The sequence below is a fragment of the Bos indicus x Bos taurus genome, chromosome 25 (assembly GCF_003369695.1).
Source record: "Bos indicus x Bos taurus breed Angus x Brahman F1 hybrid chromosome 25, Bos_hybrid_MaternalHap_v2.0, whole genome shotgun sequence".
Classification (NCBI taxonomy): Eukaryota; Metazoa; Chordata; class Mammalia; order Artiodactyla; family Bovidae; genus Bos; species Bos indicus x Bos taurus.
In genome coordinates, this window is record NC_040100.1 from 15,580,906 (window position 1) to 15,607,927 (window position 27,022).

The 27,022-nt window shown below is 46.0% G+C and overlaps 1 protein-coding gene across 1 annotated transcript in view; it reads left to right on the forward strand.

Annotated features, from left to right (window-relative positions):
• BCL7C (BCL7C, BAF complex component) overlaps window positions 1-25,694 on the forward strand; it is a 33,368-nt gene extending 7,674 nt beyond the window's left edge. The window contains exon 6 of the mRNA XM_027527181.1: window positions 22,994-25,694. Within this exon, the coding sequence (XP_027382982.1) occupies window positions 22,994-23,200 (207 nt within the window). The 3' untranslated portion in view covers window positions 23,201-25,694. The remainder of the gene's footprint in view (window positions 1-22,993) is intronic.
• Window positions 25,695-27,022: the final 1,328 nt, after the last annotated feature.

Sequence of the window (27,022 nt, forward strand, 5' to 3'; positions counted from 1 at the left end):
TTGCCCATCACCCATCCATTGTCTACTCAGCTGCTAATTATAGCAACATATATTTATTGTGCGCTTACTGTTTGCCTGGCACTATTCTAGGCTCTGGGGATACAGCATAGACTTAATGGAAAATAAATCTTTGCTTTCATGGAACTTATCTTCAGCAAGTTAGATCTTATGTAGAAAATTATAAGTACTTTAGAAAAAATAGAGTAAGGGAGGTGGGGAAAGAGGAGACTGCAATTGTGAAATCGGAAATTCAGGGGAGGCCTTATGGAGGAGATATTTGATTAAAAGTTTGAAAGAAGTAAAGGGGAGAGCTTTGTGGTTACCTGGGTGAAGAACATTCCAGAAAGAGGGAATAGCCAGTGCAAAGGCCCTGAGAGGGCACATGGCTGGAAATGAGATCAGTGCCTCTGGAGTGGAGGGATGGGAGGAGAGAGGGGTGGGAAGTGAGGTCGGGTCAGGTAGGGCCACAGAGGCAAGTCAGTCACATAACGTGTCATTCAAACTTATAATAGGATAAAAGGAGATGTATTGAGTTTGCCAATACGTTTGAGTTTTTCCATAATGTTACGGATTATGAATCTTACCCAAATGAATTTTTTGGCCAACCCAATATTAACAGTTATACCCAGATAACAGATGCAACTTGAGATAATTAGAGTGTAAGGTCATCCTTCTTGGAGGCCATTGTGAGGACCTGGCTTTCACTGTTGCTGAGATGAAAAACCATTGAAGGGGTGTGAGCAGAGCAGTAACATGATCAGATTTAGAGGATTTTTTTTCCTCAATATTTTATTACATAGAGTTTTAAAGTTTACAGCAAAATTGGAAGGCTTGTACAGGTAACACTGATAACACCTACCACCTAGGTGCTCTAACATTTTACTGTCTTTGCTGTACCACATCTCCTTATCCACCCATCCATCCATCTTTCTTATTTTCTTTATACATTTCAAAATAAGCTGCACAAAATGGTATACTTCCCTCTCAACACTTCGGCATATATGTCAATTAAAGTCCAGTGTTGACTAGAGTCCAGGTTTTTCTTTTCCTTTGAGGCAAACTATCCATATAGCAAAATGCACAGGTGTTAACTGCGCTTCAGCGTTTCAACAAATATATAATCTGCATAATTCAAGCTCTTATCAACGACATCACGGCCTCCCCCTGGAATGTGTCCTGTTGGCTCTTCCTTGTCCCCAACTCCCTAGAGGCAGCACCGTTCTAACTTTGTTTTTGATTAGGTTAACCTGTTCTTGAACTTCACATGCATGAAATTTTATAGTAGGCACTCCTTGGTGTCTGTTTTCTTTCATTCAGCATAATGTCTTTGAGAGTTGTCCACACTGTTGCTTGGATCAGTGGTTTGTTCCTTCCTGTTGCTGGGTTATAGGCTGTACACTTGGCTTTGACCGGGAGTGCTCTGCCAGTCAAAGAGAGCAGATGGTTCCAAGTCCTCTCGCTGTTTCTAGCTCCCTGTACAAGTATGTCAAGGCTGGCACTCAGAACCCTGGATAAGGGCATCACAGAGAGATGGATAGCCTTTTCTCAGGACCCTTTCTAGAATATCTGGGGGCATCAGTCCCCAGACAGAACTATATCAGAGGTAGAATCTAGGGTGACCAAGCATTCTGGTTTGCCCAGGACTTTCCGCTGTGTTAGCCCTTCAAGTGCCATTCCCAGGAATCCCTCAGTCCTTGGCAACCTGGGATGGTTGGTTACCCTAGCAGGATCCCACCACTGCCCCTTGAGGCCCAGGCCCTTCCTCACTACACACTACACGTCCTTCCTTCTAAGGGCTGATTTTCCTTTTACTCCAAACCGTTCTGCTGCTCCCTAGCTCTAAAACTCCACTTGGCTCCCCTGGGCTTTGTCTGGCAACCCAAAGGATATCCTCAGCCGACAGCAGTGGTTGTTGGAACCACCTGGGAACTTTTGATGCCTAGCTTCTAGCCCCAGACATTTTCAGTGGTATAGGGCACGACTTGGGCATTGCTCCACAGGTGATGCTGATATCCTGCAAAGTTTGGGAACCAGTGGCCTGTGGCTAGGACTTCCCTTGACTTACATGGTATTGAACGTGTTGCCAGCACTTAAAATCAAGTGATTTCATATAAAAATCTGGACTTCCGGCCTCCTTTGACAAAGCAGATGCTCCGAGACTTAGAGTCTGCTAACAAGGATGGTCATCACCCAGGGGAGCAGAGGGCTGGCTGCCCATGGAGGCAGAGCATGTGCTGTTCAGTCCCTCCAGTCCCCATCACCCCTCCATGCCTCGCTCTGCTTGTTCGTGCTCACTTGCATGGCCAGCAGGCCAGTTTGAACTCTTCGGCCTGGTCCTTGCTCACCTCTTCAGCCTCTTCGTTTCTTCTTCCAGGGCGCTTACCTCATTCCTGACCTGCCACGTGGGCCTCGTGGTGCTCTTTCCCACCTACCTTTGCCCATGCAGTTCTCCCATCAAACTCCTTATCGTGGCAGACCAGGCCCTGCTCAATATGGCCCTGCTCTCGCTTGGGCTTCCCTGGTGGCTCAGCTGGTAAAGAATCCACCTGCAATGTGGAAGACCTGGGTTTGATCCCTGGGTTGGGAAGATCCCCTGGAGAAGGAACAGCTACCCACTCCAGTATTCTGGCCTGGAGAACTCCATGGACTCTATAGTCCATGGGGTCCCAAAGAGTTGGACACAACTGAGCGACTTTCACTCACTCACCTCTCTTACCCCTCTGCCTGAACTCTCTACCATCTGACCCATGAACACACAGAAGCTGACCAAACTAGTTCTCATCTTAGCCCTTGCTCTTCCCTCTGCTAGAGAAACCCTTCTCTTCCTCCTCTTCTCTTTCTTCCTGGCCAATGCCTACCTGTCTTTCAGGCCTTGGCTTAGCACTCACCTCCTTCAGGGAGGTTCTTTGATCCTCAGAGTAGGTCAGGTTCTGGGTTAATCACCATACTTCCTCTTTCACTTGACATCTCACTTCCTGTGCTAAAGTAAGGCCACGTTGTTCATTTCTGTTGCAGGGCCTTCTGTAGTGATTGGTAAGTAGTAGGTGTTTGTTAGTGATCAGTGAACGAAAGACCATCTCCCTTTCTCCATTGGCAAATCCTACTCCTTTTCCTGTTACATTTCTACTATAGCATTCAACTCTGTTCTCTTGGAGACCCATAACTTTACTGAGATCAAATGATCCATTGAGTTTTAGCTCAGGTCCTTCTCACAGTGGGCTCAGAGGGTCCCAAACCCATCCTGTGATTGTTTGCCCAGTTTCAGAATGCATATCTGGAATTGGCATACTCAGCAACGGGTAGACTCTCCAAGTCAGTTGAAGGCAGTGCTGTAACTGGTTGGTGACCCCCAGCTCCCTGCACAGGGCAAGTGCAAGGGCAGAGCACCATAACTTACTCTGTTCTCTTGTATTTGTCTGTTGGCAATGACTTTTCTGCCTGTCCCCTCCTCTGTTGCGCCAGTCAGCTCTGGGATGCAGCTGTGGTGATGTGAAGGGTTCAGGATACAGCAGAGGAATGGAGGTATTCTGGATTCAGGTGATGGGTACTGTGTGATCTTGGGCAAGTCATTTCCCTATTTAGACCTTAGTTGTCTCATCTGAAACATGGAGCCAATATTATCTTTTCCGTATACAGTAAGTCCCCTACATGAGAACCTTCAAGTTGCGAACTTTCCACAATGCAAACGTGTTCATATGTCCAGTCACGTAAGTTAGTTCACGTGTCTGGTGTACACTGTCACGCGCATCTTCTACCAGTGGTTGTGCTTTTGGGTATTTTACTGTACAGTACTATACAGAGTACAGTAGAACAGTATCTTTATTCCAAGCCCAGGATACCCAGAAGCAAGTGTACAAGCAGCAGCAGTGTAGCTGCTAAGAAGCACCAAGTGATAACGATGGAAACAAAAGTGAAAATAATTGAGAGTGGAGCGAAGTGAAAAGATTAAAACATGAGTCATTCAACCATCAGCAGGATTCTAAAGAACAAGGACAAGATCATGGAACGTGTGAAGTGAAGTCTGCTGTGCCGATGATGTCAACAATAATGTCGAAGAAGCATGGAAAATTGATGGAGGAGATGGAGAAACTTCTCAGAGTGTGGATGCAGGATCAGCATCAGTGTCAAATCCTGCTCAGCTTAATGCTGATTCAAGAGAAAGCTAAAAAGCCTTTATGAAGGCTTGAAGGAGAAACAGGGCAAAGAATCAGAGGGTGCGTCTTTAATGCCAGCTGTAGTTCAAGGCTACAGTCAACCTTCACAACGGAAAAGTGGTGAGGCCACGAGTGCAGATACGGTAGCTGCCTGGGAACTTCCTGAAACCCTTGGAGAAATTATTGTACTGTACTGTACTAATGAAGACCTGATGGAATTAGAGGCTCAGAGGAAGGATGAAGAGAGACAAGAGGAAGAAGAAATAACAGAAGAACTGAAGCGATTCACCATGCTGGAAATGACAAGATGATTTTATTTGAGGAGGCAGTTTTAGTTTTTGAGGCATAGGACCTGAACGTAGAATGGTACGTGAATGTTGTTCAGGATGCTATCCAGCACTACTGGGTCATCTAATGATGAGAGAAAGAGCTGCTACCCAATCCATCACTGGATTGTTTTTTTTTTTCAAGAGGGTAGATAGAACTGAATCCAGCAAGGAACCAGAACCTGTGCCATCAACGTCAGGCATGAGTGAAATTGCAGCTTGCTCTCCGTCTCCTATTGCTGACGATCCTTCAGTTCCACCATCTCTCACATCCTCTCCCCAATCAGTAACTCTTCCTGCCTGTTCACTGGATGCCAGCCCCTGGATGCCAGCTGCTGTACTGTACTTTTCAAGGTACTGTACTCTAAGATTAAAAATGTTTTGTTTATTTTTGTATTTGTTTTTTATGTATTATGTGTGTGAAAAGGATAAAAAAACCTGTTACAGTACAGTACTACTGTAGCTGATTGCATTAGTTGGGTTCCTAGGCTAACTTTGTTGGACTTAGGAACAAACTGGAGTTATGAATGAGCTCTCCTAAGGAACTGGTTGGTATGTAGGGGACTTACTATATATATACCAGGAGCAGAGTGAACCAAGAGCAGATCATGTACCCTGAGAACCTATATAGAAACCAAATTTTTGTAAAGTGAATAATATTTCGAACCTTTAAGTTTTAAAATCACTGGTAGGATTGCAAGCACTCTAGGAAATTTAGGAAATGCAGTGCCAAAGAAAAGAAAGTAAAAGTCCGTTGTATCGATAATAACCTCAGCTGAGATTTTACTGTATCTATCTTAAGATATGGTGAGGGAACTGGAGCGAGGCGGTTGGAATCAATGAAGATAGCCTTAAATGGGACACCGGGGGTCTGGTTCCGCTGCCGAGTGACTTCAGTCGCCTTGTCTGTAGAATTGGATCCACAGGCGGTGCTCCCCTCACTGCCTTTGGTGAAGCTTCCTGGAAACAAAGGAAGGCAGCACGCCTTCCAAACGGCCGACAACCAGGAAAGCGCGCCGCGGCGTCGCAAGGGTTAAGGGCACAGAGCGCAGAGCCCGGCATCCTAGAGAGGCCGCGGGCGGACTTCCGGCGCCGGCGCTCTGGGCGCGGTTTCTCCCTGGGTCGCGAGGAACTAGCGGAGGTGTGTGTGACCGGTTCTCTGTCTGAGCTGCGGCAGATCAGGGTCACGGAGGCCAAGCCGTGCCGACGCGTCCCCTTACTCCGAGTTCCTGACCAGCATCTTCTCCTGGGGGCAGCATGTGAGGCACTCTGGGCCTTTAGTCTCCATGGCTGTAATGCCGGCATGAGGATCCCGGGACTAGCCGATCACCGTTGGTTTTTTTCTAATTACTTACGCCCAGGGAAACTACTATATCCCCATCATCCTCAGTCCAGCATATTTCCCCTCCTTACTACAACTTCGGGAGCATGTTCTTATTTTACAAGTAAGAAAAGTGAGGTTCAGGGCGATTTTCTCCACAATCATGATGCACGACGGTGGCGGAGTAGGGAGGATATAAACCAAGTTTTTTCGACTTGAATGGCAGATCTGTTTGGGGAAATATTAACTAATATTGAGTGCTTACAACTAGAATCTTTTCATAAAGGGGCAAAAGCTTGCCACAGGGAGATGATGGGGGGTGGTACTCACAGATCTGTCCGAGTTAAGTGTGAGTTATAATAGTGGTCCTGGTTCACGTATCTTTGCATCCTTTACCTCAAGGAGAAAAAATAAATAAAATTTAGCAGCTTTCTCTCTTTAAAAAAAAAGTACACACACACACAGACACACACACACACACACACATATATATATTTACTTATTTGGCTGCCCCAGGTCTTAACTGTGGCACGTGGGATCTTAGGTTTTTGTGGCCACATGCAGGACCTTTAGTTGTGGCATGTGGGATCTAGTTCCCTGACTAGGGATCAAACCCCAGCCCCCTGCATTGGGAGTGTGGAGTCTTAGCCACTGGACTGCCAGGGAAGTCCCACAGCATATACCATACAATCTGCCCACTTAAAATAGACAAATCAGTGGTTCTTTTAAGTATGTTCAGAGTTGTGCAGTTCTCACCACAGTCAGCTTTAGAACATTTTTCATCACCCTCAAACCGTACCCATTAGCAATCATCCCATTCTCCTCCAGCCCTAGACTATCGCTAATCTATTATGTGTTCTGTCTATATAGATTTGCCTATTCTGGACATTTCATATACAGCCATATAAGGCCTTTTATGACTGGGATAATCCCCTATCTTAAAGTCCAGGCCTTGAGCTCAGACTTTGGCCTAAAACCATAGCCAGTGAGAATTAGATACAATCATTTTGACATTGTTGTATTTATTTTTTACCACCTTAGGGTAAGTTCCTGTTTGTGGTAATGTCCTTCTTGAATAAATGTGTTTTCATTTTGAAAGTTATATTTAAATGACAAGATTAAGCAAATAGTAGAAATGGTATATGAATGTCTGAAGGTTGGGAAGATGGGATGTGAATGAAGTTTGGAAAACACTAGATTGTCTGATTTGAGGCTTTCCAGGATGTGGTTGGAAAACCACCCTATTATTCCATTTCACTCTCCTAACAATTTCTCAGAAGAAGTGCATCATTTTACTGATGAAGAAACAGGTATAGCACAGTTAACTATGGTAGCTTGTCCAAGGTCACATAGCTAGTGACAGAACCTAGATTTAACCCAAGGTCTAATTTCCAACAACCACCTTTTAACCAAGTTTGAAAGTAAAACTGGGGGTGAGAAATGGACTAGCAGACTTGAGCGAGGACCCTAGCCACTAGACCAAAACATGTGGGGACCAGGCTGGTTAAGTTGTTTTGGGTACACCTTCAAAGTACGTGTGTACTCAGTCGTGTCTAACTCTTTGGGGCTGCATGGATGGTAGCCCGCCAGGCTCCTTTGTCAATGGGATTTTCCAGGCAAGAATACTGCAGTGGGTTGCCATTCTTACTTCGGGATCTTCCCAACCCAGGGAGTGAACCCACATCTCTTGTATCTCCTGCATTGGCAGGCAGATTCTTTACCACTGCACCAGCTGGGAAGCCCCTTCAAACAAATAATCAATTATTAAAAAAAAAACACACTGTAATTTGTGACTCTAAGCAGAAATTCCATCTGAGGCAATGTTGGGATTTTCTTCCTCTCTCAAGGGCACACAAGAATCCAAGAGGTGTTGCCTGGATAACTAGAGGTATGGTGTGTGTGTTTTGGTGCCAGGGAGAGTCTTAATTCCATGGTGGGAGAAATTCCAGTTAAGGAATTCAAGACCTTATACTAGAGAGGTGTTCCCCTAATTCACATGGTAGCTGCATCCGCAGTTTCTTATAAGTAAAGTCCCTTCTGAGCAGATGCCATGACACCCCACTCTCCTCTCAAATCCCCGATAGGCCCAGGAGTTAGCATCTGAACCCAGCTTTCCATAGCAGTGAAGGAGACATGGGTTCAATCCCTGGTTGTGGGAACTAAGATCTTGCAAACCGTGTGGCACAGCCAATATAATAAAAAATAAAAACTTTTTAAAAAAGAAGCTGAACCAAAAAAGTTCAAAAGGAAAAACTAGGGAATGAAATATTCATAGAGGGCTTTGAAAAGCTCTGACAATTCCTGGGTATCCCTAGAAGGCCACAAGCACATGTAGAAAAGACCTGAGAAGACCCCAAACTTACCTCTAGCTGACCTTAATGCTCTGTGCAAGCAAGAAGTGGAAGTTAAAGCAGTGTTGCACACATATACACAGTCCCTCAGAAAAGACTAGATTTACTAGTTGAAGGCATTAGTTGTCCAATCATTAGCTGACCACTAAGCAAGTTAATTGAGCACAGACTTTAGTGGCCATGCACAAAGAATACAGTCTTTACAGAATTAACCTAGGAAAGTTCATAAAGAGCAGCAAGAACAACAACAAAGCCTGAGGAGGGGGAGAGTCTGACTTTTGGAGTTGCCACATTATAATATTTAAGATGTCACTGTTGGGAATTCTCTGACAATCCAGTGGTTAGGACTCCATGCTTTCACTGCTGAGGGCCTGGGTTCAATCTCTGGTTGAAGAGTTAAAATCCCACAAGCCACACAGTGCAGCCAAAAAAAGAGATGTCATTTACAACAACAACAAAATAATTATGAGACACATACATACATATCAAATAGAAATAGACGTTCTGGAGCTTAACAATACAAAAATACAACTGAAATGAAAGATTCAGTTAACAGGGCTCTGTAGCAGATTTGAGTTGGCAGAAGAATCAACACAATTGAAGGCAGGTCAATTGAGGTTCCTCAGTCTGAGGAACAGAAAGAAAGAAAAAAAAAAGAAGTGTCCCCAGAGACCTGTGGGATATCAGGTGTACTAATATACACATAATGAGAGTCCTAGAAGGAGAGACGAGGACTTAGAAAGAGTATTTGAAGAAATAATTTTCCCAAATTTGATTTTTTTAAAAATTAATCTACACAGCCACAAAGCTCAAAGTAGGTTTATCCTACCTGAAAGAGACTCACATCTAAACACATCATAATCAAACTGTCAAAAGACAGAGTACTAAAAGCAGCAAGAGAAAAAGCAAATCATAATATACAAGGAATCTTCCATAAGATTAACAGCTAACTTCCTATCAGAAACTATGGAGGCCAGAAAACAGTGAGATAACATATGCAAAGTGCTGAAAGACTAAAGCTGTCAACCAAGAAATCTATACCCAGCAAAACAATCCTTCAAAAAAAAAAAAAAAAGGTGAAATTAAGGCATTCCCAGATCAACAAAAATGGAGAGAATTTGTTCCTAGCAGAGTTACCCTACAAGAAATAGAGAGGCAATCCTTTAGGCTGAAATGGAAGGACTAGACAGTAACTCAAATCCACATGAGAAAATAAAGAATATCAGTAAAGGAAACTATGTAAGTACATGAAAAAGACAGTATAAATACATTTTGTTTATAATTTTATATGTTTTAAAGACAACTGCAAAATGCAATAATTGTAAAGTGAGGTTTATGGGCTTACAATAAATAAAGATGTAATCTGTTTGGCAATAATAGCACAAAGTAGGCATGAGAGAAGGGAGCTATATAGGAGCAACTTTTTACATACTAGTGAAATTAAGTTGGCATTAACATGAACTAGATTGCTTTAAGTAGACATGTTAATTGTGATCCCCAAGGAAACCACTGAAAAAGTAACTCAAAAGAATAGACTGAAAGAAACAAGGGAATTAAAATGGAATACTAGAAAATATTTAACACAAAAATAAAGCAGTAGTGGAAAAACAAGAACAAAAAGTGAAAGGCATATAGATAACAAGTAGCAAAATGACAGATGTAAATCCTATCTGTTAGCAATTACATTAAGTGTAAATAAACACTGCAGTCAAAAGATAGAGATTTGGCAGATTTTTAAAAATCAATTTAAAAAACCCAACATGATCCAACTATATGATATCTTTATAATCAATGACATAAATAGGTTGAAACTAAAAAGAAAAAGATATACAAGAGTAACTATAAGAGATGTGGAGTGGCTATGGAATTACTAGACAAAACAGAATTCAAAACAAATCTTGTTACTAGAGACAAAAGATATTTTATGATAATAAAAAGGTTGACCTATCTAGAAGACATTATAAATATATAGGTGCCTAAAAACAGAGCCCCAAAATACCTGAAACAAAAACTGACAAAACTGAGGGAAGAAATAGACAACTCAGTAATAATTGTTGAAGACGTCAATACTTTTGACAATGGATAAAATAACTAGAAGATCAGAAAGGAAACAAACCCAACAGTAGTGGAGTAGGTTTCCTATCTATTTCATTCCTAGGAACTATGATCAAGTACTGTTGCTAAAGACCTCTGCTAGCCAAGAAATCAGATTGCCTGGTGGTCCCTGCTGCCCTTTACAACCGCTGCGTCTACCTTGTCTGGATCCCCTCATGTGTGTATTAGTTGCTCAATCATGTCTGACTCTTTGCAACCCCATGGACTGTAGCCCAACAGGCTCCTCTATCTGTGGAATTCTCCAGGCAAGAATACTGGAGTGGGTAGCCATTCCCTTCTGCAAGGGATCTTTCTGACTCAGGGATTGAACCCAGGTTTTCTGTATTGCTGGCAGATTCTTTATGGTCTGAGCCACCAGGAAAGCCCAGATCCCATCATACCCACTGATATTAGGGAGCCCCTCCTCAAATAGTGATATCCTCTATAAGCATGGAGGTGCTCCCTTCAATGTTTTAGCAAAGAAATTGTCTTCTGGGTCCTCTCACTGAATACACTTGACAGATTGCACATGATAAATCTAATCTATCACACTAAGCCTTTACCTTTAGATTCTCTCTTCTATGTGATACCAGGAACACTGTAGCATTTTGACCTCATTAAGTACAGACTGCTATTAGGTCCAAAATTCAGCTAACCAAGTGATTTCTTAGTGCCAACTTCTTAGCACATTAAATCTGGGATCTTTAGTAAATATACCCATAAATAAATGTGGCTCTAGCTAGAGTTATAATCTACCCTCATTGCTTAACACCCTAAAAACCCATTCTCACACACTTTTTAGGTTTCTGTCAACATACTCAGTTCAGTTCAGTTCATTCGTGTCCGACTCTTTGTGACCCCATGAATTGCAGCACACCAGGCCTCCCTGTCTATCACTAACTGCCGGAGTTCACTCAAACTCATGTCCATCGAGTCAGTGATGCCATCCAGCCATCTCATCATCTGTCATCCCCTTCTCCTCCTGCCCCCAATCCCTCCCAGCATCAGAGTCTTTTCCAATGAGTCAACTCTTTGCATGAGGTGGCCAAAGTACTGGAGTTTCAGCTTTAGCATCATTCCTTCCAAAGAACACCCAGGACTGATCTTTAGAATGGACTGATTGGATCTCCTTGCAGTCCAAGGGACTCTCAGGAGTCTTCTCCAACACCACAGTTTAAAAGCATCAATTCTTCGGCGCTCAGCTTTCTTCACAGTCCAAGTCTATGTAACACATATTAACACAGTACTTTGCCAACAAAGGTCCATCTAGTCAAAGCTATGGTTTTTCCAGTAGTCATGTGTGGATGTGAAAGTTGAACTATAAAGAAAGCTGAGCACTGAAGAATTAATGCTTTTGGACTGTAGTGTTGGAGAAGATTCTTAAGAGTCCCTTGGACTGCAAGGAGATCAAACCAGTCAATCCTAAAGGAAATCAGTCCTGAATATTCATTGGAAGGACTGATGCTGAAGCTGAAACTCCAATACTTTGACCACCAGATGCAAAGAACTGACTCCTTGGAAAGACCCTGATGCTGGGAAAGATTGAAGGCAGGAGAAGGGGATGACAGAGGATGAGATGGTTGAATAGCCTCACTGACTCAAAGGACATGAGTTTGAGCAAATTCTGGGAGTTGGTGATGGACGGGGAAGCCTGATATGCTGCAGTCCATGAGGTTGCAACGAGTCGGACACGACTGAACGACTGAGCTGAACTGAAAGACTTACAGACAGCAGGGGAGGTGAATTTTGAGTGGAATGAGCACCCTTTTCAAGGCATTTGCCCCAGGTAAAGTTATCACAGGGTTTTCAAACAGAAAAGTTAGTTTCATTAGACACAGGAGAGCAAGCTACTTCCAATGGCAAAAGAGACTGAGAATGACTTGGGAGTTCAATATTGTCTCCTTTGTCTGATTCTAACCACATGCGCCCTTCCAAATTTCTGCACCCTATCCTTTCCTGATTGATGCCCTGCTGCTGCTAAGTCACTTCAGTCATGTCCAACTTTGTTCAACCCCATAGACGGCCTCCTACCAGGCTCCTCTGTCCCTGGGATTCTCCAGGCAAGAACACTGGAGTGGGTTGCCATTTCCTTCTCCAATGCATGAAAGTGAAAAGTGAAAAGTGAAAGTGAAGTCACTCAGTCGTGTCTGACTCTTAGCGACCTCATGGACTGCAGCCCTCCAGGCTCCTCCACCCATGGGATTTTCCAGGCAAGAGTACTGGAGTGGGGTGCCATTGCCTTCTCCAGATTGATGCCCTAGATTTCCCATAACAAATTTGTCAAGACAGTGAATTTAGTTGTCATTTTCTCTCTAATCACTCAAGTGCACTGCAAAGAATCCATCCTACCACACAGTCTAGAGTTATTACTACTGCCATAGGAGCCAGGAGAAGTTGGACTCCCAAGGCATATGCTTTAGTTGTCACCCCATCACAATCAGCCACAGGTGATAGTTTGATTAACTGTGATACAGCTGCATGGTGTGGTTTATTAGCATCCCATTTCCCATTGACTAGAGCTCAGCATCAAGGTTGTGACCATATCACTGCAAAATCCCATCTCTGTGGGTCTTTCTCCTAGAACCACTCCCAGAACCAATTATTGTATCAGTCAGGGTCCAACCAGGAGGCAGAAGCCACCATGGGAAAGCTTAACATAAAGAACTATTTATAGGAATAATAGGGAAATGGCTAACGAGGGCTGAAGAGAATTCTAAAGAATACAGAATTAGATATTAAGATCAGCTACTATCCCTAGGACTGATGCAGAGAGCCCAAGAAAGATCCCTTTCCCACCAGGCTGAGATCAGACTTCATTTGAAAGGACCAGGCAGACAAACTGCTGACGGCCTTACCTTTGTGACTTCCTGGAAATCGGCCCTCTGGGGTGTCAGGTGAAGCTGCTAATCATGGAGCATTGCTAGAACCAAGATTGCAGGAGGTGTTCTCTACAGGAGCCAGGTGCTGGAGAGCTTTATCAGTACAGGGATCAGCACAGTAGAAAGTCATGCCACTGTGGAGTCACACGGTAGAGGATATACACTCAGTGAGAGCCAGGTGCTGGAGAAAGCGGCACTGAGAAAGGAATCAAGCACTGTCAACATTAGAGAAAGTGAGCTTGCTAAGAACAAAGTGCTGGAGAAAATCAGACTGCTCCCATCGTCAAGTGTTGGAAAAAGCATGCTCTGCAGATCAGTGTGAGAGAAAGCTGTGTGAGGGTCAGGATGGGTGGTGTACAAAAGGAGTCCAAGCGCTGAGTCCAGTCACTGCAAAGGCAGCATGTGGTCTGGGGTCAGTGGTGTCCACATGGAGGTAGAGAGGTAAGGCAATGTGGTTGCAAGTTGGGAGCTGTGAGCTCATCAAAGGACTCCTCACTGTCACTTCTAAGGCAGGGAACCTCTGGATGTGCCCACATACATGTGCCCATGCAAAGCTGTGCAACAGGAGCAAGAAAAAAGCCTCAACAGTACCAGAACCAGGAAGAGCATCTCCTTCCTCTTTCAATGTCCCTCCAGCGCCCTCTACTGACAAAGCTTAACATCGTGTTCACTGCAAGGAGAAACGAGTACATAGTCCAGTCCAGTATCTCAGAGCAAATACTAAAGCGTGAATTTGGAGCTGAGAGGCAGTAACCTGAAAACTGGCATAGTGGCAGAATCCCCACATAGTCTCTCTGAACCGAAGACTGGGGACCAATATAGCAAGACAGGCTAAGTGAAAGTCCCACTTGCTACAAAGACAACAAACCAGTAAAAATACCACATCCCTGGGAGAAGTGCAGAAATTCATGCAAAGAATTGAAAGAAGCATGGGTAGTGAGACATCACATACCCATTTAACCCGCCAGTCTGGCCTGTTCAGAAGTCAGATGGAGAATAACTGCGGACCAGCATGAACTGATTCCAATTGCAGCTGCTGTCCCAGATTTAGTACCTTTCCCCTGATGTTTGGTAACTGACTAGTGACTTGGCTCTTTCTCCATACCAACATGCAAGGTCCACCAGAGCAGTTTCCTCTTTAGCTGGCAACGCCACTGTATATCTTCAGCATGCTCCAGGGATCTGTCAATTCTGATCTGCTGTAATATAGTCTACAAAGATCTCAGTCATCTTAACATCCCACAGACCACCACACCGGGCCACTATATTGAGAACATTATTGGATCTGATGAGCAGCAAGTAACAAGTACCTTAATTGTCCTAATAAGACATATGCAAACTAGAAGGTGGGAGATAAATGCCCTCTAAAGACTCAGGGGATACTTCTCTGGGGGTTCAGTGGTTGAGAATCCACCTGCTAATGCAGGGGACATGAGTTCAATCCCTGGTCCGAGAAAATTTGACATGCTGCAGGGCAACTAAGCCCCTGCACCACAACCACTGAAACCTGTGCTCTGGAGTCCATGCTCCACAACCAGAGAAACCACTGCAATGAGGAGCCCTCGCACCACAACTAGAGAGCAGCCCCTGCTCATCACAACTAGAGAAAGCCCACATGTAGTAACGAGGACCCAGCACAGCCAAAAAAAAAAAAGATTCAGGGGACTGTCACTCCAGTGAAGTCTCTGGAGATTCAGTGGCCAGAGTATGTAAAGATATCTCCTCCAAGGTGAAAGACCAGTTGCTCTCATACAACCTACTCCCCCTCATAGAGGAACAGTGCTTGGTAGGCATGTATGGATTTTGGAGGCAATGTAGCTCGTCAGTAAAGCCCCCTGGGAGGTGCCAGTTTTGAGTAGAGAGCAGGGAAAGAGAAGGTTCTATAACACTTTCAAGGCGCCCTGTCACTGTACCGATGATCCAGCAAAGCCAGTGACATTCCAGCAAGCACCAAGAGCAGAATCAAAGCACAGACTCACAGGATTTTTGATAAGTGTAGGCTTTCAACTGTTCTACTTTTCAGAAACAGTCTCTGAGGAGTTCTTTGGTCGTCCAGTGGTTGAGAATCAGCCTTGCTATGAGGGGATGCAGGTTCAATCCCTGGTCAGGGTAACTAAGATCCCACATGCAGCAGACTACTGAGCCCACGCACTCTGGAGCCCATGTGCCATAACCCAAGAGTCTGTGGCACAGCACCTGATGCAGCCAAATAAATATCTTAAAAAAATCTGTAGCTTAAGGGGCTTCCAGGCAGTCCAGTGGCTAACACTCCAAGCTCCCAATGCGGGGGACCCGGGTTTGATCCCTGGTCAGGGAACTAGATCTAAGACCCATAGCAAATAAATAAATATTTTTTAAAAACTTCATAACTTAAAAAAGAAACAGTCTCTGGCTTGCTCTTGGGATGTGGTAGGAACTGAACATGTAGCCAGCAGATATCGGGTGACCAAGCAACCTGAGATACTCATCATGAAAGGATGTTGTCTGACCAACCCAACTGTGAGGTTGGGTGTACCCAGCAGCATTCTATCATCACCTGAGATAAAAGACCAAGCTTGGAAAGGTCCAGAAGTTACGAGCCATTTACAGGAGCAGGTGGTTTCTTGACCTTCTCTCCCTCCATCACTGGCTGTGCCTTTCTAGGGTGTCCTTTACACCCAGCTGACTGATGAAGAAAAGACTCAAGCCTGTTCACAGGTGACTCTGGCTGATAGGCTGTTATGAGCTGTCAGTGGACAGCCACAGCTCCCCCCACCAGCTGGGTGAACCTGAAGGACACTGGTGAAGAAAAACCCTCACAGTGGACAGAGCTTTGAGCAGTGTCTTCGGCTCTTCACTATGTCTGGCAGGTGAAATGACCAGAAGTATGAACCTGCATTAATTGATGGACGGTTGCTAAGGTTTGGCTGGCTGGTCAGGAACTTGAGAGGAACAGAATTGGAAGATGGGTGACAAGAAATTTGAGTCCTTATGGCCCTTCTATTTTTTGCACCAGGTCTTATTTGCAGCATGTGGGTGCTTTGTTGCAGCATGGGGAATCTAGTTCCCTGATCAGGGATTGAACCTGGGCCCCCTTCGTTGGGAACATGGGTTTTAACCATTGGACCACCAGGGAAGTCCATTATAGCCCTTCTTTTAACAATCTTCCTCAATCAGTTGTACTTCAGTTGGAGCCATTTCATTCAGGGGTCCAGCTTTGTCTTCTCTCCTCTGGTTTCTTAGTCCTCCTCAATGGGTTGTTAGCTTCTCTTTATCTGTTCATGAGTTTATTTCCTCTGACCACTCGGAACAGCACTTTAGCGTCTCTCAAACAGCTGCTGCTGCTAAGTCGCTTCAGTCATGTCCGACTCTGTGTGACCCCATAGACGGCAGCCCACCAGGCTCCCCCATCCCTGGGATTCTCCAGGCAAGAACACTGGAGTGGGCTACCATTTCCTTCTCCATTGCATGAAAGTGAAAAGTGAAAATGAAGTCGCTCAGTCGTGTCCGACTCTTCGGGACCTCATGGACTGCAGCCTACCAGGCTCCTCCATCCATGAGATTTTCCAGGCAAGAGTACTGGAGTGGGGTGCCATTGCCTTCTCCACTCTCAAACAGAGGCAAGGAGTATAAGAGAGCAATGTTCTCCTGAATAGGCCAGGGTATTAGTTTGCTTGGGCTGCCGTAACAAAGTACCACAGACTGGTGACTGAAACCACAGAAATTTGTTTTCTCACAGCTTTATTTATTTATTGGTGAAGCAGCAAGGCATGTGGGATCTCAGTTCCCCAACCAGGCATCAAACCCATGCCCCCTGCAGTGGAAGCAGGGAGTCTTAAAACCACTGGACCATGAGGGAAGTGGCTTAATCTCCTCTTCTCTTAAGGATACCAGTCATGTTGGATTAGGGCCCTCCTTCATGACCTTATTTTAACTTCATTACCTCTTAAAAGACCCTATCTCCCAGCAGAGTCACATTCTGAAGTAGCAGTTGTTAGGATTTCAGCACATGAATTCGAGGGGGGTGCACAATTCAGCCCTTAGGAACCAGTACTGAACACATTTGAAGACACTTGTCCTGCAGCTAAGACACAAAGAAGAGGAAACCTCACTGATGGGGCTCCTCGAGTGCTGGCAGCCATCTTCTCCAGTCAATCTGCCTCTACAGCTCCCTTGCAGGTCCTCAGAGGTGAGCAGACTAGAGAGGCTCTTCCGGGGCTCTATGTCAGGGGGAAAAGAGGAAGCCCCCGTGACGCCCCTCTTCCTGAGTTCTAGGCCATGTTACTAAACCCCAGAATTCATGATTTATCCATCCACCGTCACTGGTAGGACGGGACCATGACAGGCCTCCCCTTGTAAAACCTGGTATATAGAGGAGTAAAGCAGAACTCCCAAGTGGAAAAACATCAAGAAACTGGAGTATAGATACATTTCTCTTTCCTAAAGTGAAAGTGGCTCAGTCATGTCTGACTCTTTGCAACCCCATGGACTCAGGCCAGAATACTGGAGCGGGTAGCCTTTCCCTTCTCCAGGAGATCTTCCCAACCCAGGGATCAAACCCAGGTCTCCCATTGCAGGCGGATTCTTTGCCAGCTGAGCCACAAGGGATGCTCTTTCCTAAGGAAGGCAGGAAAGAGGGAGTCCTTGAAAGGATTCCCACCTCTTTAGTCAGGCTCTTTTTTTTTTTTTTTAAGATTTTTGTTTGTTTGTTTTATGTGGAGCATTTTTAAAGGCTTCATTGAATTTATTACAATACTACTTCTGGTTTATGTTTTGGTTTCTTGGCCTCCAGGCTTGTGGGATCTTAGCTTCCCCACTAGGGACTGAACTGCACCCCCTGTGCTGGAAGGCAAAGTCTTAACCACTAGACCACCAGGGAGGTCCCTCTGGCCAGGTTCTTTCATGAAACCAAGTGTATTCATTTTCCCTTGCTCCGTAACAAATGAGCCCAAACTTAGAGTTTAAAGTGAGACTCATTTATTATCTCACATTTTTGTTGATCAGAGACTATGGGCTTGGCTGGGTTCTCAGTTTAGGGTTTCATAAAGTGAAAGTGGCTGTCGTGTCCGACTCTTTGGAACCCATGGACTATACAGTCCATGGAATTCTCCAGGCCAGAATACTGGAGTGGATAGCCTTTACCCTTCCCCAGGGGATCTTCCCAACCCAGGGACCGAACCAGGGTCTCCTGCATTGCAGGCGGATTCTTTACCAACTGAACTATCAGGGAAGTCTAGGGCCTCATAAGGCCCAAGTCAAGTTGCTGACTGAGGTGGGCTCTTACCTAGAAGCTGTAGGGACAAATCCACTTCCATGTAAGTTCCATTTGTTGGCCAAATTCAGTTCCTTACAGTGTAGGATGTCTCCATGCGCTGTCGGGGTAGAGGGTGGATGTCAGCTCTTTCAGAGGCCTCCAAAGGGAATTCCTTGGCGGTCCAGTGGTTAGGACTCTGTGCTTCCATTGTATGGGGCCTAGGTTGGATCCTTGGGCAGGGAATTAAGATCCCACAGGGACAATAAAAAGGCCACTGCATTCCTCATCACACGGGTCCCTTCGTCAGCAAGCCAGCAGGGGCTCCAGTCCTCCTCATGCTTCACATCTCTGACTTCCTCTTCCGCCACCTGCTGGAGAAACCTCTCCTAAACAGCTACCTGATTGGTTGAGAATCTCCATATCTTAACCTCAACTGACTTGGATCTTTAATTACACCTCCAAAAATCCCTTCACAGCAGTACCTAGATTAGCATTTGATTGAAGAACTAAGGGGCAGGGATTTTAGAGGGTTATCTTTAGAATTCTGCCTACCAGACAGGAATCCCTGTCTTGGCCTGGAGAGAAAGCCATCCCCCTCTGCCAGAGGCTTCTTAAGTCCTTGTTGTTGTTTAGTCGCTATGTAGTGTCTGACTCTGTGTGACCCCATGGACTGTAGCCCACCAGGCTCCTCTGTCCAGGGGATTCTCCAGACAAGAATACTGGCGTGGGTTACCATTTCCTTCTCCAGGGGATCTTCGTGACCAAAGGATTCAACCCAAGTTGCCTGCTTGGCAGGTGGATTCTTTACCACTGAGCCACCTGGGAAGCCCTCTTAGATCCTAGCCTGGCACCAAAGATAAGAAAATGTGGGCCATGTGCTCCTCTGGAGAGACCAGTCAGCTCCTCAGCTGGTTCATAAATTCTTAGCTGCTGCTGCTGCTGCTAAGTTGCTTAAGTAGTGTCTGACTCTGTGTGACCCCATAGACGGCAGCCCAGCAGGCTCCCCTGTCCCTGGGATTCTCCAGGCAAGAACACTGGAGTGGGTTGCCATTGCCTTCTCCAATGCAGGAAAGTGAAAGTGAAGTCGCTCAGTCCTGTCCAACTCCTAGCAACCCCATGGACTGCAGCCTACCAGGCTTCTCCGTCCATGGGATTTGCCATGGACGGAGTGGGTTGCCATTGCCTTCTCCAAAATTCTTAGCAACTTAGTGTGAATTAGAAAAAGGTGCCCTTTCCTTATACAGACCTCTGTTCACCACAATGTGTGGCACCCCCAGAGTTATGCAGTGCACATGTACTGCTCTGAGCAGTGGCCCGAATCCCAGTGGGATCAGATACACTGCACTTCCCAACCACTTGCCCACACTAGCTGTTGTCTATAGAGACATTTTTTTCTCAGAACACTTCTGACATCCTTCATTGTTTTTTTTTTTTATTATTTTTATTTAATTTTTGGCTGCACTTGGTCTTTGTTGTTGTTTGAGGGCTTTCTCTAGTTGCGGTGCCTGGGCTTCTCATTGCAGTAGTCTCTCTTGTTGCAGAACATAGCTCTAGGGCACACAGGCTCAGTGGTTGTGGCACACAGGCTTAGGTGCTCTGCAGCAGGTGGGATCTTCCTGGAAGTGAAGTGAAATCGCTCAGTTGTGTCCGACTCTTTGCGACCCCATGGACTGTAGCCTACCAGGCTCCTCAGTCCATGGGATTTTCCAGGCAAGTGTCCAGGATTGGGTTGCCATCTTCCCAGATCAGAGGTCAAACCTGTGTCCCCTGCATCTGCAGGCAGATTCCCAACCACCAGGGAAGTTCCACTGGCTTATTTTTATCTGTTGATGATTTGGGGGAAATACAAAATAAAATGGTCATCAGTTGACCTGAATAGGGTGATGAATTAGTACTCAGAAAAAAAATTTTTTTATCTACTGGTTGGATCTAAACTGTTTGGTCATATCTAAGTAAATAGCCAAGAACTCCCAAGGAACAAACCCTGAAGTCAGCAATATTAAGGTAAAAACAGAAGCTACCATTACTCAAAGCCCATATCTATATACATAGATTGGATATATAAACACAACATGCACGCACTCATATATACACACTTGTATACACATAACCTCATTTAACCTTCACAGGAACCCTATCAATTAGGCATGACATTATTCTCCCCACCAGACAGACAAGAAAACTGAGGCCTGGTTACTTGCCCAAGGTTAAGGATGAAAAGAAGCTAAGTCAGAACTCAGATCTATGCCATCTGATTGATGCAAAGCCCATGCTCCTAACCACTTCGTGGAAATTAGCTGAGTGTCTATGCCCTGAATCGAGGCCTTTGCTCTCTGCCTCTTGCATCAGAGCCAGGGTTACCCTCTGGTGAGCCCAGTGGCCCAATCTGGGATAGGGATATCTTAGTTGTATTCATAGGAAGGGTTTCCCAGGTGGCTCAGTGGTAAAAAAAATTCCTGCTGCTAATGCAGGAGATGTGGATTCAATTCCTGGGTCAGGAAGATTCCCTGGAGAAGGAAATGGCAACCCATTCCAGTATTCTTGCCTGGAGAATCCCATGGACAGAGGAGCATGTCAGGCTACCGTCCACGGGGTGGCAAAGAGTCAGACACAACTGAAGCAACTTAGCACGCACGCACATATGTATTCATGGGGATGACCTGCAGGGAAAAGGGTGGTAGTGAGTAGTTTGTGGCTACAAGAGAGAGATGGCCCGTGGGGCTTGGAAGGAGGAAACACGGTCGGCTTTGTCTTGTTCACCAGGGTATCTCCCACGCCTGACACCTTGCTGGCCCACAGGTAGTTTGCCGAATGACTGAATAGCCACCTGTGACAGCATGCCTGTGATAGTTCCTCACTGTGTTCTGTCTCTCTGGCGTCTGCTCCTGCTACCAACCTCTTCCCTTTCCAATAAATTAGCATCTGAACTGGATCTGAAAGTGTCCTAGATTGCAGGCCCTGTGGCAAGTGTTTTATCTACATTTTCTCCTTTAAAGTGAAGTAAGAACCAGGAAATTCCCTGGTGGCCTAGTAGTTAGGATTCCAGGCTTTCACTGGTGTGGTCCGGGGTTCAATCCCTAGTTGGGGAACAAGCTGCGTGATGAGATTACTTCATATTTCAGGAGGCTTCTGGGCTGGCAGAAATATCCACTACTTTAATGCTCAATTTATTAGACTCCACTAAACAAAAAAAAGGAAAAAACTGAAAGTCATTTTTTATGAGGGATTTAGGCTTTGATTACAAATTTAACCAATTAAATTATCTTAAGTAATTTAAACTGCAAATACAAATTCAGTAGTCAAAAGATTCTTTTGATTACTTCATATGCTTTAAGGATACACAAATACAATAACAACAGAATTTATTAAAACTCATCATCAGGACTTCCCTGGTGGTCCAGTGGTTAGGAATCTGCCAGCCAATGCAGGGGCCATGGGTTTGATCTCTGGTCCAGAAGGATCCCACATGACACTTGCCTAAAAAATCCACCATCAAATCGGGTTATAAAAGGGATAAGACTATGGATTTAACTTTGTCTTGCCCTTATTCTGACACCTTCTTGAGGTTCCAGTTTTATACCTTTCTAGAGTTTCAGTAATTCTATCAATTATTATTTTTATACCTTCTTGGAGTTTGGGTAATCCTACTCGATCCAAAGGAAAAAGGCAACTGTCTCAGAATCAGCTAAGGCTGCAAGTTCCGGTCAGACATAGGACCACGTTACACTGTTCTAAAGAGGCAGACCTGAGCTGACCATTCATCAGCCCCAGCACCTGTTCACGGTAAAGATTTTCCTGTTTCTTATGGAGCTTCTAGGGCTTCCCTGGTGGCTCAGACGGTAAAGGATCCACCTGCAGTATAGGAGACCCAGGTTCCATCCCTGGGCCAGAAGATCCCCTGGAGAAGGGAATGGCAATCCATTCCAGTATTCTTGCCTGGAAAATCCCATAGACAGAGGAGCCTGGCGGGCTCAGTCCATGGGGTCCTGAAGAGTCAGATATGACTGAGCGATTAAGCATTGCAACCATGTACAGGGAGCTTTTAAGTCCCTCCTTTCCTCCATCCCTCTCTCCTTCCCTCCTTTTCTATCTTCCTTCCTCTCTCTTTGTTTTGTATGCTTTAAAAAAAAACTTTTCATATGGAGATTTTTTTTTCTTTTTGGAGATTTGTGTAGAATCTTACTTCCCTGACCAGGACTCGAACCCAGGCCCTTGGCAGTGAAATTGCAGAGTGCTAACCATTGGAGAAAGAGGGAATTACCCTTTACGGGTTTATTATATTGATCTTTCCAGTTTAACAAAGGGGTGCCAGGCCCTGCCTTCCTGAAGGCCTGTGGCTCCCAAGATGCTTCCCATACTGTTATCCCCACCTAATCACTGAACAAACTGAGGCTTTGTAAAAAGTTATGTAACTTGCCTAAAATCACACTGCAAATAAGTGTAGAGCTGCCCGGTTCTATCCGATTTTAGAAACAGCTCCCATAGGACCCGGCCTCACCCTCTGCCCGCTGTCAGAAATGGGTGGTTTACAGACTGCCCCCCAAGTTGCCCGATTTAGGGCTCCCAAGGCAGGGTCTTCCTAGTCTCAGGTGGGCTGCGGAGAAAACACAACAGATTCTTCTTTCCTCCCTGCAGGATTCAGGAGTGAGGGTGACCAGGAGAGCCCTCCACGAGAAAGGCCTGAAAACAGAGCCTCTCAGGAGGCTTCTTCCCAGGAGAGGCCTCCGGACAAACGCCCGGCCCAGTTCCGCGGGGCCGCCGCCGCCGGAGCCCAGAGCTCCCGGGGGAGGAAGCAAGGCCCCGAGGGCACCCCGGATGATCCCCCAAGGGAAGGGGAGGTGAGCCGGCTCCCCAGGCAAGGCGAGGCCCTGAGGCTTCTCTTGGCCGCCCCAAGATCCAGCCACCCACCCGCTCCCCCCGAGGGCGCAGAGAGCTTCCCAGCTCCACGGCCACCGTGGGATCATCAGGGGCGCGCGGCCCCAGCCTGCCCCGAACCTAAGGTCACAGCACCCGTCTGGCTCGCCACCGACACCCGCACAGAGCAGGATCAACGGCCCCCCAAGTGCGGGAAAGGCTCCGGGCACAATCTGACCCCGTCGAGCGCCTGAGGACGCATCACAGCCGGGCCTCCACCCGGGGAGTGCGGGCGGGGCGCCGGGCCTCCACCCGGGGAAGGGCAGCCCGGGACGCGCCCCCTCTGCCCCCGAGGCCGCGCGCGGAGACCCTGCGCCACATGCCCTCCCCACTCCCTCCCTCCGGCCTCCCCGGAGGCCACGCTAGCGGGTGGGTTCATCCACCGCCTGACGACCTGCAGCAAGACCTCCCCGCGGGGCCAGCCTCCCCGCAGGCCCGTGTGGATACGAAGAAACCGACCTGGGCGGGCGGGGAGTGCCCAAAGCTTCTGGCACAGCCCCAGCGGACCGGAAAATCCCCACCTGGAGAAGGCCCAGGGCGAGGGAGCCCTTTGAGCGGCTCGCTCGCTGCACTGCTGGGCCTGTCCTAGGAAATGTCGACATCTCCCGTTGATTGAGGGCTTACCCCGTGCCAGGCCTTGCGATTTATGGAAATGATCTCATTCAGTCCTCACCACATCCCTGGGCCATTGGTGTTCTCATTATCAGCATTTTACAGAAGGAGAAACTAAGTCTCAGAGAGGTTAAGGCACCAGCTCAAAGTCACACAGCCAGAATGTGGCCGAACCAGCGTTCAGACCCAGGTCTGCCTGCCTGACCCCACAGCCCGACAGAGGGCACTGCTTCTCCTGCTGACACATGAGTGAGGGCTGCCGGTGCTGCCGGTCTGACAGGACACCTGCTTGTGAAGCATCCATTTTTCTCCTGGTGATTATATAGAACACTTTTTATACTAAAGTGAGCAGATACTCACCGGAATGCAAGTGAACATTTGCACCAGCGATTCAGATGCAACTTGTGACATCATAGGAATTTTATGCCAAGTCCAACGCTTCAAGCTCAGCCCCTGGCTACCTGAGGTGCCCTCTTCTCAGACCTCTCCTTGGGAGGGATGGTGACCAGGGAAGCTCTGCCCCTCGACCAGCTCCTGGATAGAACCTTCATGGAGGCCAAGGAAGATGGCCTCTCCCCAGTTTTTCATCCCATTGAGTTGCTTAAGGACATTCATCCAGTTTCTCTGGCCTAAAGTTTCCAAATTTCTGACAGAGATCAATCTAGGATTGGGGATTGGAAACCTGGAAATCTTAGGAACTCCTGAAATCATATCATTCTGTGTATTTCCTAACTTTCTATATCTTTTTTTAATAAATAAGAAATACACTTTTAGTAGCAGTTCCGAAGAATTATAGGCTATAGCAAATATTCAAAACCAGGAAAGTACCAGAGAACATTACTGGGTAGGGTTAGGATAACAAGATGTTTTAAACCTTCAACAAGATCAACTGCACTACACAGAATCATGTGTTGAAATTGCTGATTTAAAGACTCGCGTCTAAAACTTTTTCTCAGCACATCATTCATAGGATTTGTATAGGATATACAATACATTTAAACACATTAAGTATTTAATTTGTGAGAATGTCTCACTGATAACAGCAGATGGGTGCCATGAGTACCTTTTTTGGTTTGTTTGTTTTTAGTGACTTGTGGGATCCTAGTTCCCTTGCCAGGGATCGAACCCAGCTCCACGGCAGTGAATGAGTGGAGTCCTAACTACTGGGCCGCCAGGGAATTCCCACAAATATGTTTCAATATGGCAACAACTACCAAAAAAAAAAGTCATTAGACTGTGACCCGTTCTCTCCTATGTACTCCCATCCTAAGTTCCAGAAATGTCTACCTTAACCTTGGACTCTGTCAGAGTTTCCTTCTCGTGCTTTCTACTTGACATCAGTGGAGTTCTTCAAACCAGGAATGCCTCGATGTTTATTGTTAAGCATTTGTTCTCACGTGATTGGAAAGGACTTCTGCATCAAAATACTCTTCTAAGCTGAGCGGGACTGGCAAGGCAGATCTGCTGCAGAAATAATTATCTCGTATACGGTAAAGTCCACTCATGGAAGCTTCACCCTTTCAGGAGCCTTAGGGCCAGAAAAGCCAGTTATGGATTCCAGCTCTGCCAGTTCCTGGCTGTGAGACCTTGGACAAGTCACTTTACCTCTCTGAGCTTTGATCTAATGGATAGAATGATACCTGGGAGATAATGCACTTGCTTTGTGAGGCAGTACTGAAGATGAAGGGTTAACAATGTGGCTTTGGAGTCAGACAGGCTGAGGTTTGAATCCATTATTTACTACCTCTTTGATCCAGGGCAAGGTCTAACCACTCTGAGCCCCATTTTTTCTCTTCTGTAAAATGGCAAACAAACAAAAAAAAAACTGATGGAGCCCATTTCATAGGATTTTGGTGAGTTTCAATGAGATCATCTACGAAAACACTTCACACAGAGCATGGTACGCTGTGAATGCTTGATACGCGTGGACCGCTGTAGTTATTATCTGCTGTATCTACCTCACAGGGCAGTTGTGAGGATGAAAGGGAGGTTACGGTGTGGAAGCGCTTTCTAAGCTGTGAAATGGTCATCCACTTGCCTTTCCTTCAGAGCTGAGATGACCAGAAGCTACTGGCAGACCTCAGTGGTTTCTCCCAGGAAGGAGCCTGAGAATACCTACCTGTACCCACAGAAGGTAGCTGTGTTGAGGAGGCAGTATCACCATGGTTACCTGAAAAAGATGGTTTAGTTGCAATCAGGTAGGCAAACTCCAGCGTCATCTGATAGGGATTTGGAGGGAAAGCCAGTTTTCAGAAGGAGGCTTTGGGAAGAGGATAGTATTAAGCAGAGCCTACCCACCTTAGGTTTGTTTAATAGGGATCAAATCAAGAGATGGGGACATGTAATAGAAAGTGGTGAGGGGGCTATTTGACCATTGTCTGAAGCCCTGTTATTGGCTGAACTTAAGAAACAATCCTATTAGCCAGAACCCTGCTCCTGCTGTGTCTGTACTTTCATTCATTCCTAGACGGTAGACCAAACATGGATCAAAGGGCTCTCCAAAGATGGTCTTGGGAAATTCTGAGAGCAGCCCCATAAAGTAAATACTAGCATGAGTCCTGTTCTGCAGCTGAGGGCGTGGAGTCTGGGAAAGTTAAGTCTGTCGCCCAAAGTCACACAGCCATTGTGGAGTCAGGATTCAGACAATCTGAACCCCTAGCCTCCGCCAGGCTTCCTCAGCTCACCAGGTGCCAGATGCTGAGCTTGGACATGAAGAAGGAAACACAGATGTATGGGATTCAGTGCCTCAAGGGGCCTCCTCCCACCTTCTGTGGCAACTCTCAGAATTCTATGCCTATTTTTCTGGACACTGTTTCTTTGCTTCCAGAGATGTTTCCCTCTGCTTAGCCCTTAAGTCCAGGTTCTCTGGACCCCATCCTTGGACTCTTTTTCTTTTGTACAGAACTGTGAGAGATCTTAAAGTCCACAGCTTCAACTGCTGACATATCTTTTATTTTTATTTTTTTAATTCTTTGGCTGTGCCATGTGGCTTGTGGGATCTTAGTTCCCTGACCAGGGATCAAACCCGGGCCCTCGGCAGTGAAAGCGCAGAGTCCTAACCACTGGACAACCAGGGAATTCCTCATCTCCTTCTAATCTAGACTGTCCCTCTGAGCACCAGCACAATGTAGCCAACTG